This window comes from Vigna unguiculata, chromosome 11, assembly GCF_004118075.2.
Source record: "Vigna unguiculata cultivar IT97K-499-35 chromosome 11, ASM411807v1, whole genome shotgun sequence".
Classification (NCBI taxonomy): domain Eukaryota; kingdom Viridiplantae; phylum Streptophyta; class Magnoliopsida; order Fabales; family Fabaceae; genus Vigna; species Vigna unguiculata.
This window is the reverse complement of record NC_040289.1, coordinates 850,612-868,946: the sequence shown is the minus strand read 5'-3', so window position 1 is coordinate 868,946 and position 18,335 is coordinate 850,612. Positions and strand designations below refer to the sequence as shown.

At 31.0% G+C, this 18,335-nt stretch overlaps 1 protein-coding gene and 1 non-coding gene across 2 annotated transcripts; both read right to left on the bottom strand.

The window, feature by feature from the left end:
• Positions 1-2,170: 2,170 nt before the first annotated feature.
• On the bottom strand, positions 2,171-10,059 carry LOC114169455 (protein LNK2-like). Its single transcript, XM_028054609.1, has 8 exons — positions 9,690-10,059; positions 7,858-8,173; positions 7,551-7,662; positions 6,494-6,800; positions 4,872-5,585; positions 4,613-4,770; positions 2,662-3,037; positions 2,171-2,560 (listed from the first exon to the last, which is right to left on the bottom strand). Exons 1-7 carry the CDS (start codon positions 9,711-9,713, stop codon positions 2,689-2,691), a joined length of 1,980 nt encoding a protein of 659 aa, XP_027910410.1. The 5' UTR covers positions 9,714-10,059; the 3' UTR covers positions 2,171-2,560; positions 2,662-2,688.
• A 2,868-nt stretch (positions 10,060-12,927) lies between these two features.
• Positions 12,928-13,000, bottom strand: TRNAR-ACG. The gene has a single exon. It is a non-coding gene; the product is annotated as a tRNA-Arg (tRNA).
• Positions 13,001-18,335: the final 5,335 nt, after the last annotated feature.

Here is an 18,335-nt window from a genome sequence, read left to right as displayed (position 1 = left end):
ATATAAATTAATCTTTTAATTATTTTTATTTTATTTTTTAAAAACGAGCTAACGGGTCAGGATGGATTGACTTGTATTTTATCCTGTCAAATTGACTACTGCACAGGACGAACCTGAATGGACTGATAAGTTGAAATATTCAACCCAACTCATCCCATTTAACACAGATTTCCTTTCAAAATGTATTAAGAGTTGTAAGAGCAATAAACTTCTATCAAATTACATAATTTATATATTAATTCAATACATTTATTAAGTGATTTATGGCTAATTTTAATTTATACTTTCATTCAAAATTTATTATTTACCTTCTTTATATATATATATATATAATCCAACCCTAGTTTTTAATTGTCAAATGATAAAATATAAAAAATAAAAGTATATTTTGTAGTGATTTTTCAATTATTGTATTTACTTTTTAACAAAAATACTATTACAAACCATTTTTGATATATATAATTTTGACAACCTTTTTAACCAACAAAAATGTTATTTGTGATAATTTTTAACGGTTAAAATTTGTTGTTTTAACCTTCACCGGTATAGATTATTTTTAGTATAATCAAGACTCATTTCCAAAATTATGTGATAATCTATTTTTGTGAGCTCTATCATTAATATGATTAACCATCTCAATTTTTTCTTAAATATTTTAAAATAATATTCATACTTACTTTCAATTATACCTCTTCTATTTAAATATATATATATATATATATAAGAAAATAAATATTAATATTCAGTCTACATGTACATTGAGTTTGACCATTTGGACAAAGTTATGTTAATATTCTGAAAAAAAATTTAAAAATTAAATATTAAAAATATATGTTAACATATATATGTATATAAATATATTTTAATAAATATTAAAAATAATATTAATATTAATATTCTGAAAAATATTTCCCAAGAAAAACCTTTCAGAATATATAAAGAAAAAAAATCTAGAACACGTTCCGAAATTCATTTTTTTAATCCAGAAATACTTTCTAAAACATTCATTTTAGAAGAAAAAAAATTATATTCCACAAAAATTGTTCCAGGTTTCGGAAGATATTTCAGGAAAAACCTTTCAAAATACAAAAAAGAATTCAAAATAAATGTTTCTAAAAGATATTTCTGAATTCAAAATACATTTCAAAATACGCGTTTTGGATTTTTTTTTTCTTTTGACGGGGAAGAGGAGACTCGAATTGCAGATAAAAGCGATGGAGTGAGGTGCATGTCAGTCCACAGTGCTGAGAAAGGGTGAAAAAGTTTAGGATTTTTAATATATTTGTAATGAAGAGTAAATTGAGAATATTATAATTTATGGGGTGCAGGAGGAAAAATGAGAGGTGCAAGGAGAAGCAGTTCTTCAACCTTTTCCAAAGCATTTTTTTTTTTTTGGTTTCCTCAGACGGTTTGATTGAAAATAAATGGCCTATGGCGCATGGGTTTAGAAAACGTTAAAGAAGCCCATTCATGTCTTCATAATCATGTCAACGCTTTCTTATTATGGTATCCTCTTAAGTATGGAAGCCAAGGTTATACAGAAATCATGGTACTCAATCTTTTAATGTATTTGGATGAGATAATGAGAAGAAATATTCATTTATTTAGTGAATTTCAATTTTTGAAAATAAAATAAATTGTTTAGATGACAAAATTAAAAGAAAATTAAAATTTGAAAATGTTAAGAAAATCTTTTAAATAATTAAAACAATATAATTTAAAATTAATTTAAAAGAAATAAATTAAAATTTCACAATTAGTTATTTCTTTTCAATATATATTATACATACACGTATGTATATTAAAAAAATTAAATTGTTAAATATTATTTGAATGTTTAAATTTAACTAATATTTTTAAATTTTAACCATAAAATACATATTCTAAAGGTAAAATTTTATCTTAAAAAAGAAACTCAATTACTTCATCCAAATAAAAAAAATAAAATACAAGATATTTTAATTATTCTATTCAAACAAAATATTTAGAAAATAAAAAAAAATGTAATTATAAATAATTCAAATATAATGCATTTGAAATCTTTCATCCAGAAAGTTAATCTTTTGTATGATTTGACCCGTATCCTCTCAGTAATTAAACTTTGGACAAAATTCAAGCTTGTAAAGATGCAGTTTAACCCTCAAAACAATACTGTAAGAAACATACACAATTTCATAAACAACCACAAGCTGATATTAAGACTCTATCTCAATATGATATGGGGCAAATGTAAAGAGAAAAATAGCAAGAACTTTAAGCTTGGTCCAAACCATTCTGGCCAAGACTTGACTTTTTGGCGTGAGTGGCATTACTTTAAGGTACACAAATATGACTTAGTCTTTGTCATGAGTGACCTTATTACTGCATAATTTGACATAGTCATTTTTAACATAAGTCAGCACTCACTTACCAAGCTGAGTAAGTTCATATGCTGAGATACATACTCTCATGGTTTTGACAGATGAAACATAGATATTATTCATAACGTGGAAGTGCGAAACGGGTCTCCAAGATTCTGAGATTTAGGCTTCCTCGATTTCCTTGATTATGATCCATACAACTGACAATAACAGAGAACTTTTTGAATAACCAGTAAATGCATATATAATCAAATAAGGAAAGCATAGCAATAACTAAGGAAATAATAAAGGAAGGAATTACCCTCCGATTTATGGGGAATCGTTTTCTTCATTGAGAGGCTTCAAGCACCTCATCTCCGGCACCAACTACCTCATTGTCACAAGCATTCTCTGAAGTGTCTATGCAATGACTGGTTTTAAATGGCTCCTCTGGCAGATGCTCAAGCCCTTGTCTAGAAAATTGTTGATTACCTTTCAAGTCCTCGTTTTGCAAGCATTCTATTGGAAAGTTCTCCAGGTTAGCTTTTTTGCTTTCAAATTGTATCTTAGCAGAAATAGGTGACTCCAGTTTTTCCGAATAATTCTCAGTTAACTCCAAAGGCCTGTGAAAGAGCAAATGCGCCACAGTTCGATCAATGGGATTTGTCTTCGTTTCAACATCAGTAGTCCTCGCATATCTGTGAAACGATTCATACAGGGAAAAGATGTTAGAGTCTCAAAAGGTAAATCATGATATTCAATAACCAAAAGCCGCTATTGATTTGCGGCGACAGTAAGGTCATCTTTAATACGGTTAACCGTAATTAAAAGTCACAAATATGTAATTAATTGTAATTAATTATAAGTCGATACATCTCTAATCTGTTCGATCAAAAGCAGCAATTTATTTAGTCTAGTTCTTGCTTCGACGCAAATGCTACCCAAGTTTCTCACTCTCTAATTGAGATATGAATCAAATCAACCCCACATTTCTTGCACGAGAGCATCAGGACAAAATGCTCCTTGCTTAGTCCAGTCGTCTTTCTCAAGTGTGATTATTTCTAGGATTGTTGGTTGATCCCATTTCCATCAAATTTTGGAGAAGATTTGTGCCTGTTTGCACCATCAAACCCATGCCAAAGCATGCAAGCTTGACTCTGAACTGCACCAAATTTCTCTAGATTATTGTATTGTTTCTGAATTCTTGCTCCTCATAAAGGCACTCGTTCCCATCAGGATCGCCCGGATGAAGGGCTCCCTCAGATTATGATCCAAATTATCTTGATCATTGATCCCATGCCAAATGAGGATGCCAAAGTCTTCATTGTCATCCAAGAAATGCATATTCGGAAGTATCAGCGCAAGACAAACTGATTTGGCCTCTATCTACCGCACTCAGACTCAGTCCAGCTACAGGCGATGCTCATACTACACCTTCAATACCCTTCGTGAGATAAATTGTGGGTATGGTGGACGATTTGGTCAAGGTTGAGAGTGTGGTGATCGTTATTCTACCCATTATCATCTGTTCAAAATTTGGTCGACAATGGTTCTCTGTTATCATCGTTTGGACCAGCAATTTCAACCATTATACACCCTGGTCAAGATGCTTACCCAGCATGACCTTAAGCACCTCTTATGCACGCTGGTCAAGATCACTATGGCCCAACTGCAGATTTAACACTAATAGCCATCTATATCCATCTTAACATTCTTATTTTTGTTACTCCCATTTTTTTTCTCACATTGTCTCTCTAAAGCTCATCACACTACCATAGACAATAGTTGGACTTGTAGTTATACGATAAAACTTCTCTTTAAGCTTGATACCTTTATCAATTTTAACCACTCAACTTGTATCATTTGTGTAACATCTTCACTAATTTTTCCATCATTTTATAATATTAATCCCAAATACTAAAACTTAGATACCTATGGTTTACATCTTCTCCAATCTCCCAAATCATTTTACTTGTTTCTCACTAAAATTACAATGCATATACTCTTATCTAGATTCCTATATCAAAATTTTATCATCTAGAAAAAACACATACATTTAGGATGAACAATATGTATCATCTGTATGATACATTTGAATAATTTTTCATTGTTTCTAGATGCTACAAATATAATACACGTTATTATGATTTATGATTCAAAAATTTGCTCATTGATTCACATTCAAATCTCAATTTTATAATCTTGCTTATAACAATTTTATAAACTAGTCATCATGAAATTAAAGTAGCTATGCATCTAAGTGTTTTCCAAACCTGTTTTTGCTACTGCTTTCTGCTCTGGCAACAGCTAAAATTTCTTCTCTGCTACTGTTGTTTGTACTGCTTGTATCACTTGCACAATTCCTTAGCATTGCACTTTGGGCCAACCGGAACAAGCTATCTCTAATGCAGAGTCTTATATTGACATCTAACTGTAAAAAATGTTGGCCTTAGGATTGTAGATATGTCTGTCTTTGTATAAAAGGAAAAAATTATACAACACAGCTTAAACCACTATAAAACGCAATTTCACCTTTGATATCACATCCTGAAGCATGTACAGAATTGTGTCTTCAACAAAATGATCATCAATTGCCGAAGATATTGTACTAGAATCATCTTGCTCAGTTGGTAGATCTAGAGTTGGAAGAGTTCTTAAATCTTCAATCTCAGGATCAGTTCCATCACAATGCTGATTATGCATTTCTACGGCACATCTTTTATTAATTGATTTATTAGTGTTAAGAACTTGATGGCCAAATTCTTTCTGTTGTTTCTGAATAGCGAGCATTGCCTGCATTTGCTGCCGCCTCCTTAATTTTTCAATTTTTTCCTGGGGAGTCATAGTGAGAGGCTTCACTAAGCCCACGGACTTGTTCAAAGGATTCATTACACCAAGAGATGCTTCATACCCAGAAAGGGCAGGCTGTTGCATAAGAACTCCTGACTGAGCCGGTGGTTGCACTGAAATAGAAGAATATGTATTTGTAAGGCTCCCATATGCAGGGGGTGATATATATGTATTTGTGATGTCCAGGTATATTGTCTCAGGTCCTTGAAGCTGGTTCTGTTGCCCGAGAATAGATGCGGGGGAAGACTGCATGACTGAAGACCCCAGCTGATTCTGAAATTTTCCAGATGTGGTCGGTGAGGGAGACCAGCTACCATAAAACTCCTGCAATGCTTTTCCATCTTTTTTACCTTGTGCTTTTTTCCGAGCTTTCAACTGATTCTTTTGCCCAAAATCCTGAATAACAAGAATGAAAAGATCAATCGGTTGGTTGACTTTTGAGAAGGAAAAAGGCCACTTCCAGAGGCAGCACATAGTTATGCTAAGAATGGGTAACAAACCTTTCAAAATTTTGATATACATTCACATAGATAGAAAGACAAAACAGCAGTCTAGTTCTATAAAAAGAGCACAGAAAATAAATAATTCAAACCAGGAAACACATCCTCCATATAAAAATAATTTGTTCCAAAAAAATGTCAATGAATTTATGCCAAATTTGCAAGTAATTTAACAATGAAGGAAAATTAACATCATACACATAAATCTCTGACCTCATAGAGCACAAAATAGATTGGATAAAAAGCCTTATGCTACCCATACACCTCTAAAATGTTTTGGCTGAGAGCTTGAAACTAAAAATTGGAGGTAGTACAGTTCAAGTTATCACTAAAAATATTACATTTGTAAAATTCCTTGTTTGGATAATTAAATTTAGCAAAAGGATGTTGCATTGCCTGAAAAGCTATAAAGTTGATGAAGGAGAGGTTACTAATGGCTAATCTATCTAGATAAGCTAGTGGCAACATTTCTCTTGTCCAACGTGTATAATTTGGGATTTAAGGATTATTAAAAAAATTTAGAATTTTGGGTTAAAGGTTTGGGTCTTGCTTGAGATAAGTAATTATAGCTTTCTCTTAAATTAGGATTAAGACAAGGATTACTTGAGGCTTAAGTTTAGGTTGCCTCACTTCCTAAACTTTAAAGATTTAGGGTCTCTGTCTACCCCATAAAAGACGTGTTATTTATCGCATGGACATCAGCTTAATAATGATATCAAAATATATTTTTCATTATTAAGATTTCTTTTGGCTCTTTGTTTCCGTTTTACATCACTAGTCATTCTCCAATATGATTTGACATACCTGTTGCTCCTTTTCAGCAGGAGTAATTCTATCTCTAGAATATCCTATATTGAATGTGTTTCCGGGAGCATTTTGAACGTCATGAGATGAAGAATCGCCAATCCTCTTAAATGAAGGGGAAAATGATTGACCATTCTGTTGAACATATTCTGTTTTAACTTCCAAAGGCTCGGAGCTGTTCCTTAAAGCACTTGCTTGGTTCGGTGCTTCCAAGTGTATGGGTACTGAACAGTTACTCGTGTCTTTGGAAGACCACAACTCAGCAGAATTCTCAAGACTTACAGGGCCAAATATAGGGTCATCATTGCTGCAAAATCATCACTTGCGAGAATATTCAGTCAGACGTATACTATTGCAAACAACAAAAGCTCAAAAAACTGAGTACTAAACAGACGCAAAAACAGATGTGATGAAGTTCAATAATATATAGTGCTAAAGTGGAATCTTAGCACTTACGTTAATGTTATTCATCATGAGTACAATATAATTAATCCCAGGAATTGTAGAATACCTATGGACAACGTTAAAAGTTGACAGCATAAGGTCTAAGTTGTAAGTTTTAATAAGTGAAGAACAAGAGATTTTCATAAATTTGACATCATAATATCATCACTTTGTGAATTTTAGAAACGTTAACAACACAAGCTCTCTAATAAACCCTAACACTCTTTATCGTTGGATAAATTTCATCTAGGACTTACTAATCTGTGGGTCCCAGTGCCTATTTAGTGCAGCTTAATCCCAATTTACTATTGCTAGAATTCCTCCTTTCATTTTGAATGTTACCTATTAACAGTTATTGCTGTTACAATTATGCATACACATGGCTTCATCTAAATTTGACAGAAACAAGTTTAAGGGCACTTATACTCCGACTGATCATTGAGAAAGTTGTCGTGTACCTTAATTTGCAAAAACAAGTTTTCAAAAAGAGTAAAGTGAAATTTTATCCGCTATAATTACTGATCAAGTTCAGAAAAAATCTAACTAAAATCATATTAACAATTACCTCAAAATATATGTACCACATAAGAATAGTACAGGTAATATACTTTACCTGAAAATTCGATCTAGGTCATCAAAGCTTCCTATGTTATCCCAAGCAAAGTTGGCAAATTCACCTTGCTTTTCTACGTCCTTTTCTAACTGCGTAGTCTCTTCTGTCACACCTATAAATAAATATAATTAGAAATGATAAACTATAACAAAATACTTTACTGTTTTTCATTTAATGATGGTGGGACATGAAGAGATACAACTGCACACAAACAAATACACTGATAGATATGCTATCTAGTCTACTCGTAATTCCAATAATAAGTAATTTTACCACCTCTTTGCTGAAACAAATTCGCTAATTTCACCTAAATTTTTCGATACTTCAGCACCCCAGGAACCCTGATCAGTTTTAGCTGCACTGGATAAAGACAAGTCAGGCCATGAGTTTGTGCCAGATTCTGAGGCAGATTGACCCTCAACAATATCAAATTTGGAACTGCTTCCCAACTTTTCTTGATAAAAGTCAGTTTTAGTCTCGGTCCTCCTCTTCTGCTCAATCAGTTTACTGGGAGAAGCTTCCTGATTCCATTTTTTCTCATCATGAAGATCTTCACTTGCCTCTTCATAAGGCACTATATGATCATCACTCTCGCTCGCCTCACCCCATACTATGTTAGCAAGCTGAAAACAATCCATTTTAGAATAAAATATACAATAAATATCAATGAGGAAACTCAACAAGAAAAATAAAATACTTCAGATACTGGCAGCTGAGAAATTCATGGACAAAATAAAGTAAATACTGTGCAAACACTATAAGAGTGCTTTCTGTCATTTCACATTTTGCGGGTGTTATTGCCATTGCGCCATGGCAGTTTATGGAATCCATGATTGACATGGACCGTCTTTTTATCCTTTAAATTTCTTTTCAAAGAATTTTCAATAGGTTTTCAAAACCTTCACCAATCTTCTGTGTTTTCTTCTCCCACTATCTCTGTTGGGACAATTACCACTCATATTCTCACCTGCACCACCCAACAGTGATTCTAACTCTGGCAAAACCTCTTCTTTAGTTTTTCTATCTGTTTTGTTTTTTTCTCAAATCTTCTTCATTTGCCCTTCTGTTGTCTTCACAATCTCTTCTTTATCTCTTCTATATATTTATTGTTATTACCTCTCTATTTTTTTATTTCAGTTTTAGCCGCCATCTTTTTCCGGTTTTCCTTTCACTTCCTACTCTATCTTTTATTCTCCTTTTTTTCTGTTTTTATCGTTATTACCTCCCCTTCCCTCCCTTGTGAACCAAACAAGAACAATGTAATTTCTAGTCCCCTCCTCTTCTTTTAACCAAACAAAAATGTCTAATCAAAATCCCTCGCCTCCCTTCTCCTTCTCATCCCTCCTCTCCATTAACATCCTTCCCCTCCTTTGAACCAAACGGTAAATTAAGGTCCAGAACAATTATGATAGGATCTCTCAGAATTCAACCAGAATGCAACCACAAGTTCCTTCCGCACTCCACTCAACTTTTTTCCAAAACACTGCTTATTAGATCGAGTCCACAGTCCACTCCTCATCCCTTCACCAAATTTCAGACCATCAACCAATTTCCACCGCATGGCATAAACTATCACAATCCACAATCCACTTCTCCTAAATTCCGTATTGAAATACTTTGATATCAAGCCTAAAACCAAAGCAAGGACAAACGAAGCACTAACACTAACACAGTCTTTCAAAACCTAGTAACCAAATCCATATTTAAGAAGCCTACACTTCTAAAATAGGATTAAACAAATCAAGAAGGCAACAAAGTCTTTCCTCCTTCCTTGTTGCTCACATTTGAACCTCGAACACAAAAGCACAACTAATTACACCAACCGTTGGTCAAAGTTCCCAACAATATTCAATTTCCAAGAAATATTGTACTTTATTGCAAGCATTTCACCCCAAAAAGGGTAAAGAAAAGGCAATAAGAAAATACAACATCCTCACCTTAATCACAATTTCTTATAATCGTTCCGAACTCAAATCTCAAACCACCAAAATACACCTCAATTTATTTTAAACAAAAAAAAAAAAAAACTTATACACAACACTTATTAAAATTATTAACAACAAGCATCTAACAAACTAGGATCTAATAATAGTAATGATAACAAAAAGTTGAAGAAAAGAATTTGAAAACAAGACTAACCTCTTCGTCGTTCCAATCAAACATTTCTTACATGCGAGATACAGAAATTGTACAAGCGAAACACGTAATCGAACGCCACAGAATGAATTACTCTACTCATCGCCGAGAAAAAACAAACTCAGAAGACTTTCACACAGAGAGAAGCAGCAGAACAACAACAATAACAACAAGGACACGACCATGAAAAAACGAAACGAAACGACGTCGTTGCGGAGGATTCAAATCGTGCTTCACATGACGCGCGGCGCAAAGATAGGCTGAAAGAGAGAAATTAGAGAGAACAGTTTCAAGACTTCAGAGAAAGTGTGTTTTGAGTGAAACGGCGACGGAGCGAGTGAGAGAGAGAGCGCGCGTGAGGTGAGGCGCGACTTGACACGTGTGAGCGTGCGTATCTAAAGTAGTGGCTCTGAGCGAGTCTATCAAATGCCGAATCCTTACTGGTTGTTTACTTTTGTGTTTCCGTTCGAATGTGGGACCCAGTGGGCCGTAGTGGGCCGCAGTGGGCCCCAGTGAAGGCCTATATAGTGGCTTAGATAGCATCAGAGGTTGCTTTCGTGGGGCCCACAGGTTCGTGTTTATCAACTAGCTCTTGGTCTGATTCTATGGTCAAAACAAAACTTACAAAATTCAATATGGAATTAGGATTTTTTTACTTAGCACCTTTGAGAAAAGAAGATTTTTTTTGGTTGAGTTGAAAAAGAAGAAAAAGATAAATCTAATATAAAGTAGAAAAAATAAAATAAAATTATTTGACGTATTATTTAATTATGCAATTTAATTGATCTGATAAAATGTAAAAAAGTAGATTGATAAAAACATATGTAAAATAGTACATTGAATTGTATTGTTTTTCTAAATCCTTTTTTTCTCTTTTTACTAAGCTAACAAAATTCACTCACTCTTTTCCCTTTTTGAGTATCAAACAAAAGGAAGTTATTTTATAAAAAAAAAAAATTGCTCATAAAAGAAGTTGAACGGGGTGTATGGGTTATTGTTAGTAAAAATAGATTTAAAAATCATTTTTTGGATTTCAAATTTTATCATTATCTTTTCAAATTTTATATAAACTTCATTTGTAGAAATCTAGTTTGGTTCACACTTAAATAAAATCAATTATTTGAAGGAAAAAAAAATCGGATAAACTTGACTGTGATCATAAAGGATGTTGAAGCAAAGTTAAAATAAAACGGGTCTCGTGAATATACATCTACTTTATGTATATCTTTTTTACTTTTATATTTTTTTCAATGAAGGATGTATTGTTATTTAGTGTATTTTTTGTGTGAACCAGTTTATTTAGATTTAAGAAAATAAAGTTTAAATAGATGAAGAACAAAAACGAGATATTAATAAATTTTAAAATGTCATTTTAGTATTTTAGTATGAATTCTAAATTGTTGTATATTCTCTTTAAAATTATGGACTGATTATTTATTATTTTTCATGATTAGACTCCACAGTTTATAATGTAATTGTATATAGATCAAGATAGAAGAATTAGAACTTTGATTTGAATAAGTTCGAATTCTTCTAAAGTTGATTTTTTTTAAAGTTCTTACTTTATTTGCATGAATAAGAATAGGATGTTTTTAAATTGTTCAATTAAGCAAATTGTGATGTTTTGATTTATAGGTTTTATTTCTATAAAGTCGATTGTCTCTCAATAATTATTGGTTTTTTTAAATTTACGTTTTTTTAGAAGTTTTATGCTTTGTTATCTTTTTAGTCTTTTCAGTTTTTTAAAGAATACCTGCATGACTCACTCTAATGTTCAAGTTTGTTTTCAATTAGGTTGTAATAGATGTTATTTTTAAAAGCCATAAATACCTTATCTAGACTATCTATTTAATTCGTGATGAAATTTTATCTAGACTATCAATTAGGTCTAATTGAGGTTCAATCACTTCGTAATCGGCATTACTTTAGCTATTTAGGTTTAGATCTCAGTTCTCTACATAGTATTTTCTTCTTCTTCTTTTTTTTCTAATTGAAATGTATAATTACAATATCTTTTTTTAAGGGGAACTTTATCGTCAAATGAGGGGTGAAAATATTGTTTCAAGACCGTTCAAGCAAGGCCGACCCAATTGAAAATTGTACAATATGTTGTGGTACCTCGAATAAGGATTCTACAGGGGATTATACAGACTCTATTAAGTGTTCTAACTCGCATAAAATAAGATACTTAGATGGTGTAAGTTCATGAAGGTTTCTATAATGAAAATTGGTTTGAAAGACAACCTTTCTAGCATGTCATAGTGAACTAACCATGTTATATGGAATGGACTTAGATCCATTTTAAGGTTAGGTAGGACCTAGGTAAAACGTACCTAACTCTATCTGGATTCATAACAGGTGCATAATCACAGAGTTCTATTAACACAAAAAAAATTCTCTAGAGGCAGAGCTGATAATTTATTTAAATATTTGTGTTTATAATATATGATTTGATTTTGAATGTTTGATATATAAATTCTTTTTAAATAATTATGAATTATTTACTTTTAAATATATTAAATATATCAGCTTATCCTGTAAGTGTGTTTCTTTTTGCCAAAACAAAAGTTGGAGATAATGCAAGTGAGAGACATCATTCGTAATAGAGTGCAAACCTTTATAAACTACTTTTATTTTCTATTTTTATTTTTTAATTACATAATTCTTCTTTACTTGATAAAGGTTTTTGTTTTATTTAAAGTTGTTATGAACATGGAATACTATAATACTTAGGTTAAACATGTACAGGGATATTGTTCAATACTAATTATGGAATACTTTAAATTAGTATGATAATTTCATTAACCTGAAGTGTTACAAATATAAATACTAAAAAACTTATATCTATATATATATATATATAATTTAATATGGATGATAGTGTAAATAATATATAACGTTTTTTCCAGATAAAATTAATGTATTTAATTACTCCCATCTTTTTCGTTAACCCTTTATGAAATTATAGCCGTAGTTTTCATTTTTATAATAGAACATATTTCGTTTTTTTCAAGACTTTAAAATAATATTACTTTTAGTTTTCATTAAAAAAAAACATTAGTTTTGTAGATTATATATTAATAAAATACATATTTATCTTTGGTAAGAAATCAAAATGACTAAGTATTAGAAAATACAAAGAGTATACAAACATAATAAATTTTTACAAGAGTTAGAATTAACGTGAACTCAACAATAAGAAATAATATTATATTAAAAAGCAGAAAATAAAAATTCAAAACGACTCCACTGGGGATCGAACCCAGAATCTCTGGTTCCGTAGACCAGCGCCTTATCCATTGGGCCATGGAGTCTTGGTTCGATTACTAAGTCTAAAACTTTCAATATATTTTTTTATATATCTAAAGTTTACCAACTTAACAAACAAAAACGTGGTCAGAAATAGTTGCAGGGATTTAATTACTTTTCTTTTACCAAGGAAGGAATTAATTAATTTTATTTTACGAAAATTGAAAATTATAATATGTAAGGTCATTTATATCAATTCACCGGGTAAGATTGATGATTTTTTTTCTTAAACGTTTTAAAATAATGTAAAAAGGATTTAAAATAAAAAACAATGATTAGAAATGGAGAAAGAATGTGAAAACAAAATAAAAAAATAAATTACATTGTTTAAATGTAAACAAAATAAATTGCTTAGTTGAAAAGTAAAAAATATTTTAAGTACTTGACATATCAAGAAAATTTAATAGATATTCAATTAAAATAACTTAAATTTATTAAGAATTTAAATCTTAATTAAACTTTAAAAATATAATAGTGTGAAATTTTAAAAGTATAAAAATTATGAGTGATAAAATGAATTAATTTGATCCACCTTGACCTAATTCAAAAAAAAAGTATGATTTTGATCCACTTAATAAGATTGACTCAAATAAGCCACCATTTCTTGTATGTTAATAATAGGGAAAACGCATCTATGCGTACGGGTGTTCACCATAATAAAAAATAATAAAGTTATAATTAAAAAAATATATAAATAATGATTATAATAAAAAGACAATTTATTTATTTTATAAATATTTTTTATTATAAATAGTTAGTTTAGTTCTGAAAAAATGGTAAAATTAGAAAAACAAAACAATCGTAAAAAAAAATGGTAAAATTTTAGAAAATGGTTATTTAATGGGTAAAATTAGAAAGATCATTATTTTAATTTAAAGGGTTCAATATGTTTTTTTTTTCATTAACTTTACATGAAAATTGAACACCCCATTTTAGCAGCTTAAAACTAATAAAATAGGACACTTCATCATAATATTCAAAAACATGTAATCCAAAGTATAAATATTAATACAATCTTATAAAATATAAGACTATAAAAATATAACATTTATAGACACTATCTAAAACCAATAAAACACTATTTGAAGACTAACCACTACTAGATCTCCCTGAAATCTTCTACTACTCTAGATGATGGTTCCTCCTCCTCCATAGGTATCTCTAAAAATGCATATTCATTCGCTTTCACCAAGTAGATGATCATTACAAAAGAAAAAGACAAATAACACAAGCACACAAAATGGTAAGCTATTATATATAAGAGTTATCCTATACAATTAAAGCATATTAAATATTACTAATCATAGTTGACGCTAACTCAATTATCCAAATGCATGCCATTGATATAAAATTCACTAGGGGTGTGCACTTATGATGGTTCTTAGACTCCGCATAGTTCATAGCCTCAAGGGTTTATCACCTAACCACACAAGGTAAATCCTCTTTCACACCTAGGACCAAATAAGTCTAAAGACTAAGATCTCTTATTACTCTCACCACATAACTCATTAGACTCTATTTAAGTGTGAATGATTATTAGAGTTCAGGATACCTCCTTCTAGATATCTCCTATATCAAGGCATACACTACCAATACCATCACTAAGAATTTCCCTTGAAATTCTTCAAACCTCGTCATACATGCTCACAACAACATATTCTCTTAAATTTATCATAATGAAAACCATAAGCATGCTTCACATCAATCACAAAACATACAAAAATAGCAAAGAATAAAGAATAGGAAAAATAGGGCATTTAGGTTCAACGCCATTTGCCTCGCAAAAATTGGCGTTCAACACTAGCATGTCATCGCTAGGGATGACAAAAATACTCGTGCCCGCAGATATCCACGGATAAAATCCGTGGTGGATAGTTACTACCCGCGGGTATTTATTATCCGCGAGCAACGGGTAGCGGGTATTTTAATACCCGCTTATAAACGGGTCGGGTACGGTATCATACTATCCGTACCCGCAGATTCGTTACCCGCAAAAAATTAAAATTAAAATTTAATTTATATTTTATTAAGTTAAATTTAATTAAAATTAAAATTAACAGTATATTTTATTATGTCAAATTTAATTATAATTATAATTAAAATTTAATTTTTATAATTTTATATTAAAAATTTATAAGATATATATTTTTTTAAATATTTGCAGGTATCGGGTATCCATAGGTACCCGCGAATTTTAAAAATATCCGCGAGTATTTTTTAAATGGATACCCGACGGGTAGCGAGCGAATTTTTTTTTGGCGGGTCGAGTTGCGAGTAGGCATTATCCGTGCCCGACCCGACCCGTTGCCATCCCTAGTCATCGCTCAACTTCCAAGAGCCAAAATGCTGCCACACTTGTAGTGGTCACTAGCGTTCAACGCCACTTGGGCGACACTCAACGCCAATCAACTTCCAAAATGTTGCGCTTAGCTGTGAAACTTGCCGCTCAGAGCCATATCAGATATCAACAAATGCATTTTGTGATTTTTGGGCAATCTGGACATGTTTCATGGCTCAAATCGATACTCCTCTTTTAGGTATTGGTCCAAAACAGTTTTTAAATCATAATAGTTGGTACCAATTTGATCAATGACTCAAATCTCCATTTTTTCCCAATTAGCACAAGATCAAACAAACAAACATCCACAATTGATCAATAAATTCAAATACTAAAATCATTGATACTAACAAAAATCATTACCAATCTCAATCAATCACATATATGCAAAATATCCATTGATATCAAACTCACGCACACATATTTTAACTTTAGTTTAAAAAAATTATCATATTTCGCTTTTAATATGTTAATTTAACGAATTAAATGTAGATAATAAAAATGGAACTGAAGAGTTAAAAATTCCAACTCAATCATATTATCATGGTTCATTATATCACCCTTAACCTTAATCGTATATTTCAATTTGTTTTGCACACTACCCCTACTTAAACGCAAATCAATACTTAAACATAAACATAATTTAAATTTAATTATATCTATTCCATATCTTTTATTAAAAAAACACACAAGTCCTAAGATTTTTATAACTGTTTTTAGTATATTTAACTAGATAAATAGTTTATTAAATTGAAACAAATACATTATTCGATAAAATATATATAACCGTGGAGTCTCTTGAATTAAAAAGCAAAAAAAAACATAACTCTTCAAATAAAAAAATAACAACACAGCTCCTCAAGTTATCTATATTTTATTTTTAAAATTATATTTTGGGTTAAATATGTTTTTGTCTCTCAAGTTTAACTGAATTTTGTAATTAGTCCATTTTCGAAACTTTATACCAATTTAGTCATTTATTTTTAGAAATGCGTGAATTTAGTCATTCTTATCAAATTTTGTTAAGTTTATGACATTTTAGACGTATTTTATGATAATATTTGAGTTAATATTGAAGCGAAAATATATCAAACAGGGTAAACGATTCAAATACTATCATGATATGTGCTTGAAATGTCAGATAAACTTAACAAAATTTAGTTAAAATAACTAAATTCACGTATTTTAAAAATTGAATGACTAAATTGATCAAAAATTTTAGAAATAAACTAATTTCAAATTTTACTAAAACTTGAGGATAAAAACATATTTAACTCTTATATTTTTTAAGATAAAAGAATGCGAACCTACCAACTCATTAGGATATATGTTTCCGCAAGATAATATAATATAAGTTAGGAATGTGGAAGAGGACAGTGTTCACTCGCTCTTTGTGCGTGCCTCGTGTTCATATGAAAAGTGCAGACTCTGTAAAGTATTCATAAAAATGGCAGTTTCTTAAAGAGTCAAATTCTACCTTAATAAGTTTCATTGCACCGTTTGATGGCAGTTTCTAAACTTTAAAATCTATTTCCTAATGGCAAAGTTAGTGCTCTTAATTACTTAATATTTAATGCACTTAATTAATGAATAATTATCTCATGAAAATTAACGTTGAGATTTAATGACCGTGTTAAGGCGATAACAACTAGGAATCAAACGCAATATAAATGTTAATTCATTTGGGGCTGCGAAGAAACCAAACTATAACATCACACATAATAATAGTTCAACATATCTTTGTCAATTTCAGAGTGCAGAAATTAAGAGCTCAATTTCGAGAGCTTCTATGGCTACCCTTTCTGTTCCCAATCACACATCAACACTTGAAGACGCTGAGGCTCTACATAAGGCTGTCAAAGGTATCATTCATCTTATTCAACACAAATGTTTTTCTTACATTAAAATTAAACCAGAAAAAAAAGTGCTTGTCTTCTTTGGATTTAGATGTGTCTATAGAGAATGATAGAGATACGGTTAAAATTCGAAGCGATTACAAGTCTCAAATATGAAAATATGATAAAGTTGAGTATTATATATAGGGATGACAAAATGGGTCAATTCAGTCTATTTTGACTTATCCTGTTTTTGGTATGCAAAAAACGGATCAGGTTGGACTAGCTCGCCGCTAAGAAACGGGTTGGACAATTCAATCCATCCCGCCTAAAGAGGTTGACGAGTCGGCGAACTGATCCGTCACCTTTTTTTTGTTTTTTTTTTAAATTTTTGTTTATAAATTATATATATATATAATATAATTTTTTAAAACTTTTAAATATAAAAAAAATGAATTAGCGAAACAGGATGGACAGGTTTGCCTTTGGTCCGCCAGTTAAGCAGGCTAAGCAGACCATACTACAGTATGTTGGCGGGTTAGAGATTTTAATACGGCCCGTCCTTTTTGTGACGAGCTTGCGGTCCGGCTCGTGTGACGTCTCTAATTATATATGAACAAAATGTATGAATTTATTGTATTAGTTTTGAATTGAAATTTGTCTTAATATTTTGATACCAAGAGAACTGAACTCCCAACCTATCTTAGATCTATTATCTTTAAATCAATCTTGTAGTCTCATATGTTTGTCATGGATTCCGTTTAGTCTTTACCATTAAGTTAACTTTATATTATAATATAATAATAAGTTCTTTTACCTTTTTAATAAAATTTAAAAAGTGCTGTTTTTAGTTTTTTTTTTTTTACTATTTTAAAGTACAAGAAGTTTATATTCCATCCAATTTCAACGAATTGGTATGGTACTTAATACCAATAAATTCGAATAATGTTGCAACACGATTCTTCGATTTCCCTCTGCTATAAGGTCAAAAAATACCGCACAATTGAAGATTATGGCATTGCTCTTTACCAAATTAGACTCTGTAAAAGCATTGTACATAATAGCTGTGTAGCTATAGGTTATTCATTGTATCACAAGAAGCTTCATATAGACAGTGACAGCCTCTTGGCATTGTTCTAAACAAACTTTTCTGGGTAAATTTTGTAA

Coding starts and splice junctions, on each gene's coding strand:
- LOC114169455 (XM_028054609.1), bottom strand. CDS start 9,713: ATGTTTGATTGGAACGACGAAGAG. Junction 5,586..6,493: donor CTGCTGAAAAGGAGCAACAG/GTATGTCAAATC, acceptor CTTGTTATTCAG/GATTTTGGGCAAAAGAATCA. Junction 4,771..4,871: donor TTCAGGATGTGATATCAAAG/GTGAAATTGCGT, acceptor CATTTTTTACAG/TTAGATGTCAATATAAGACT.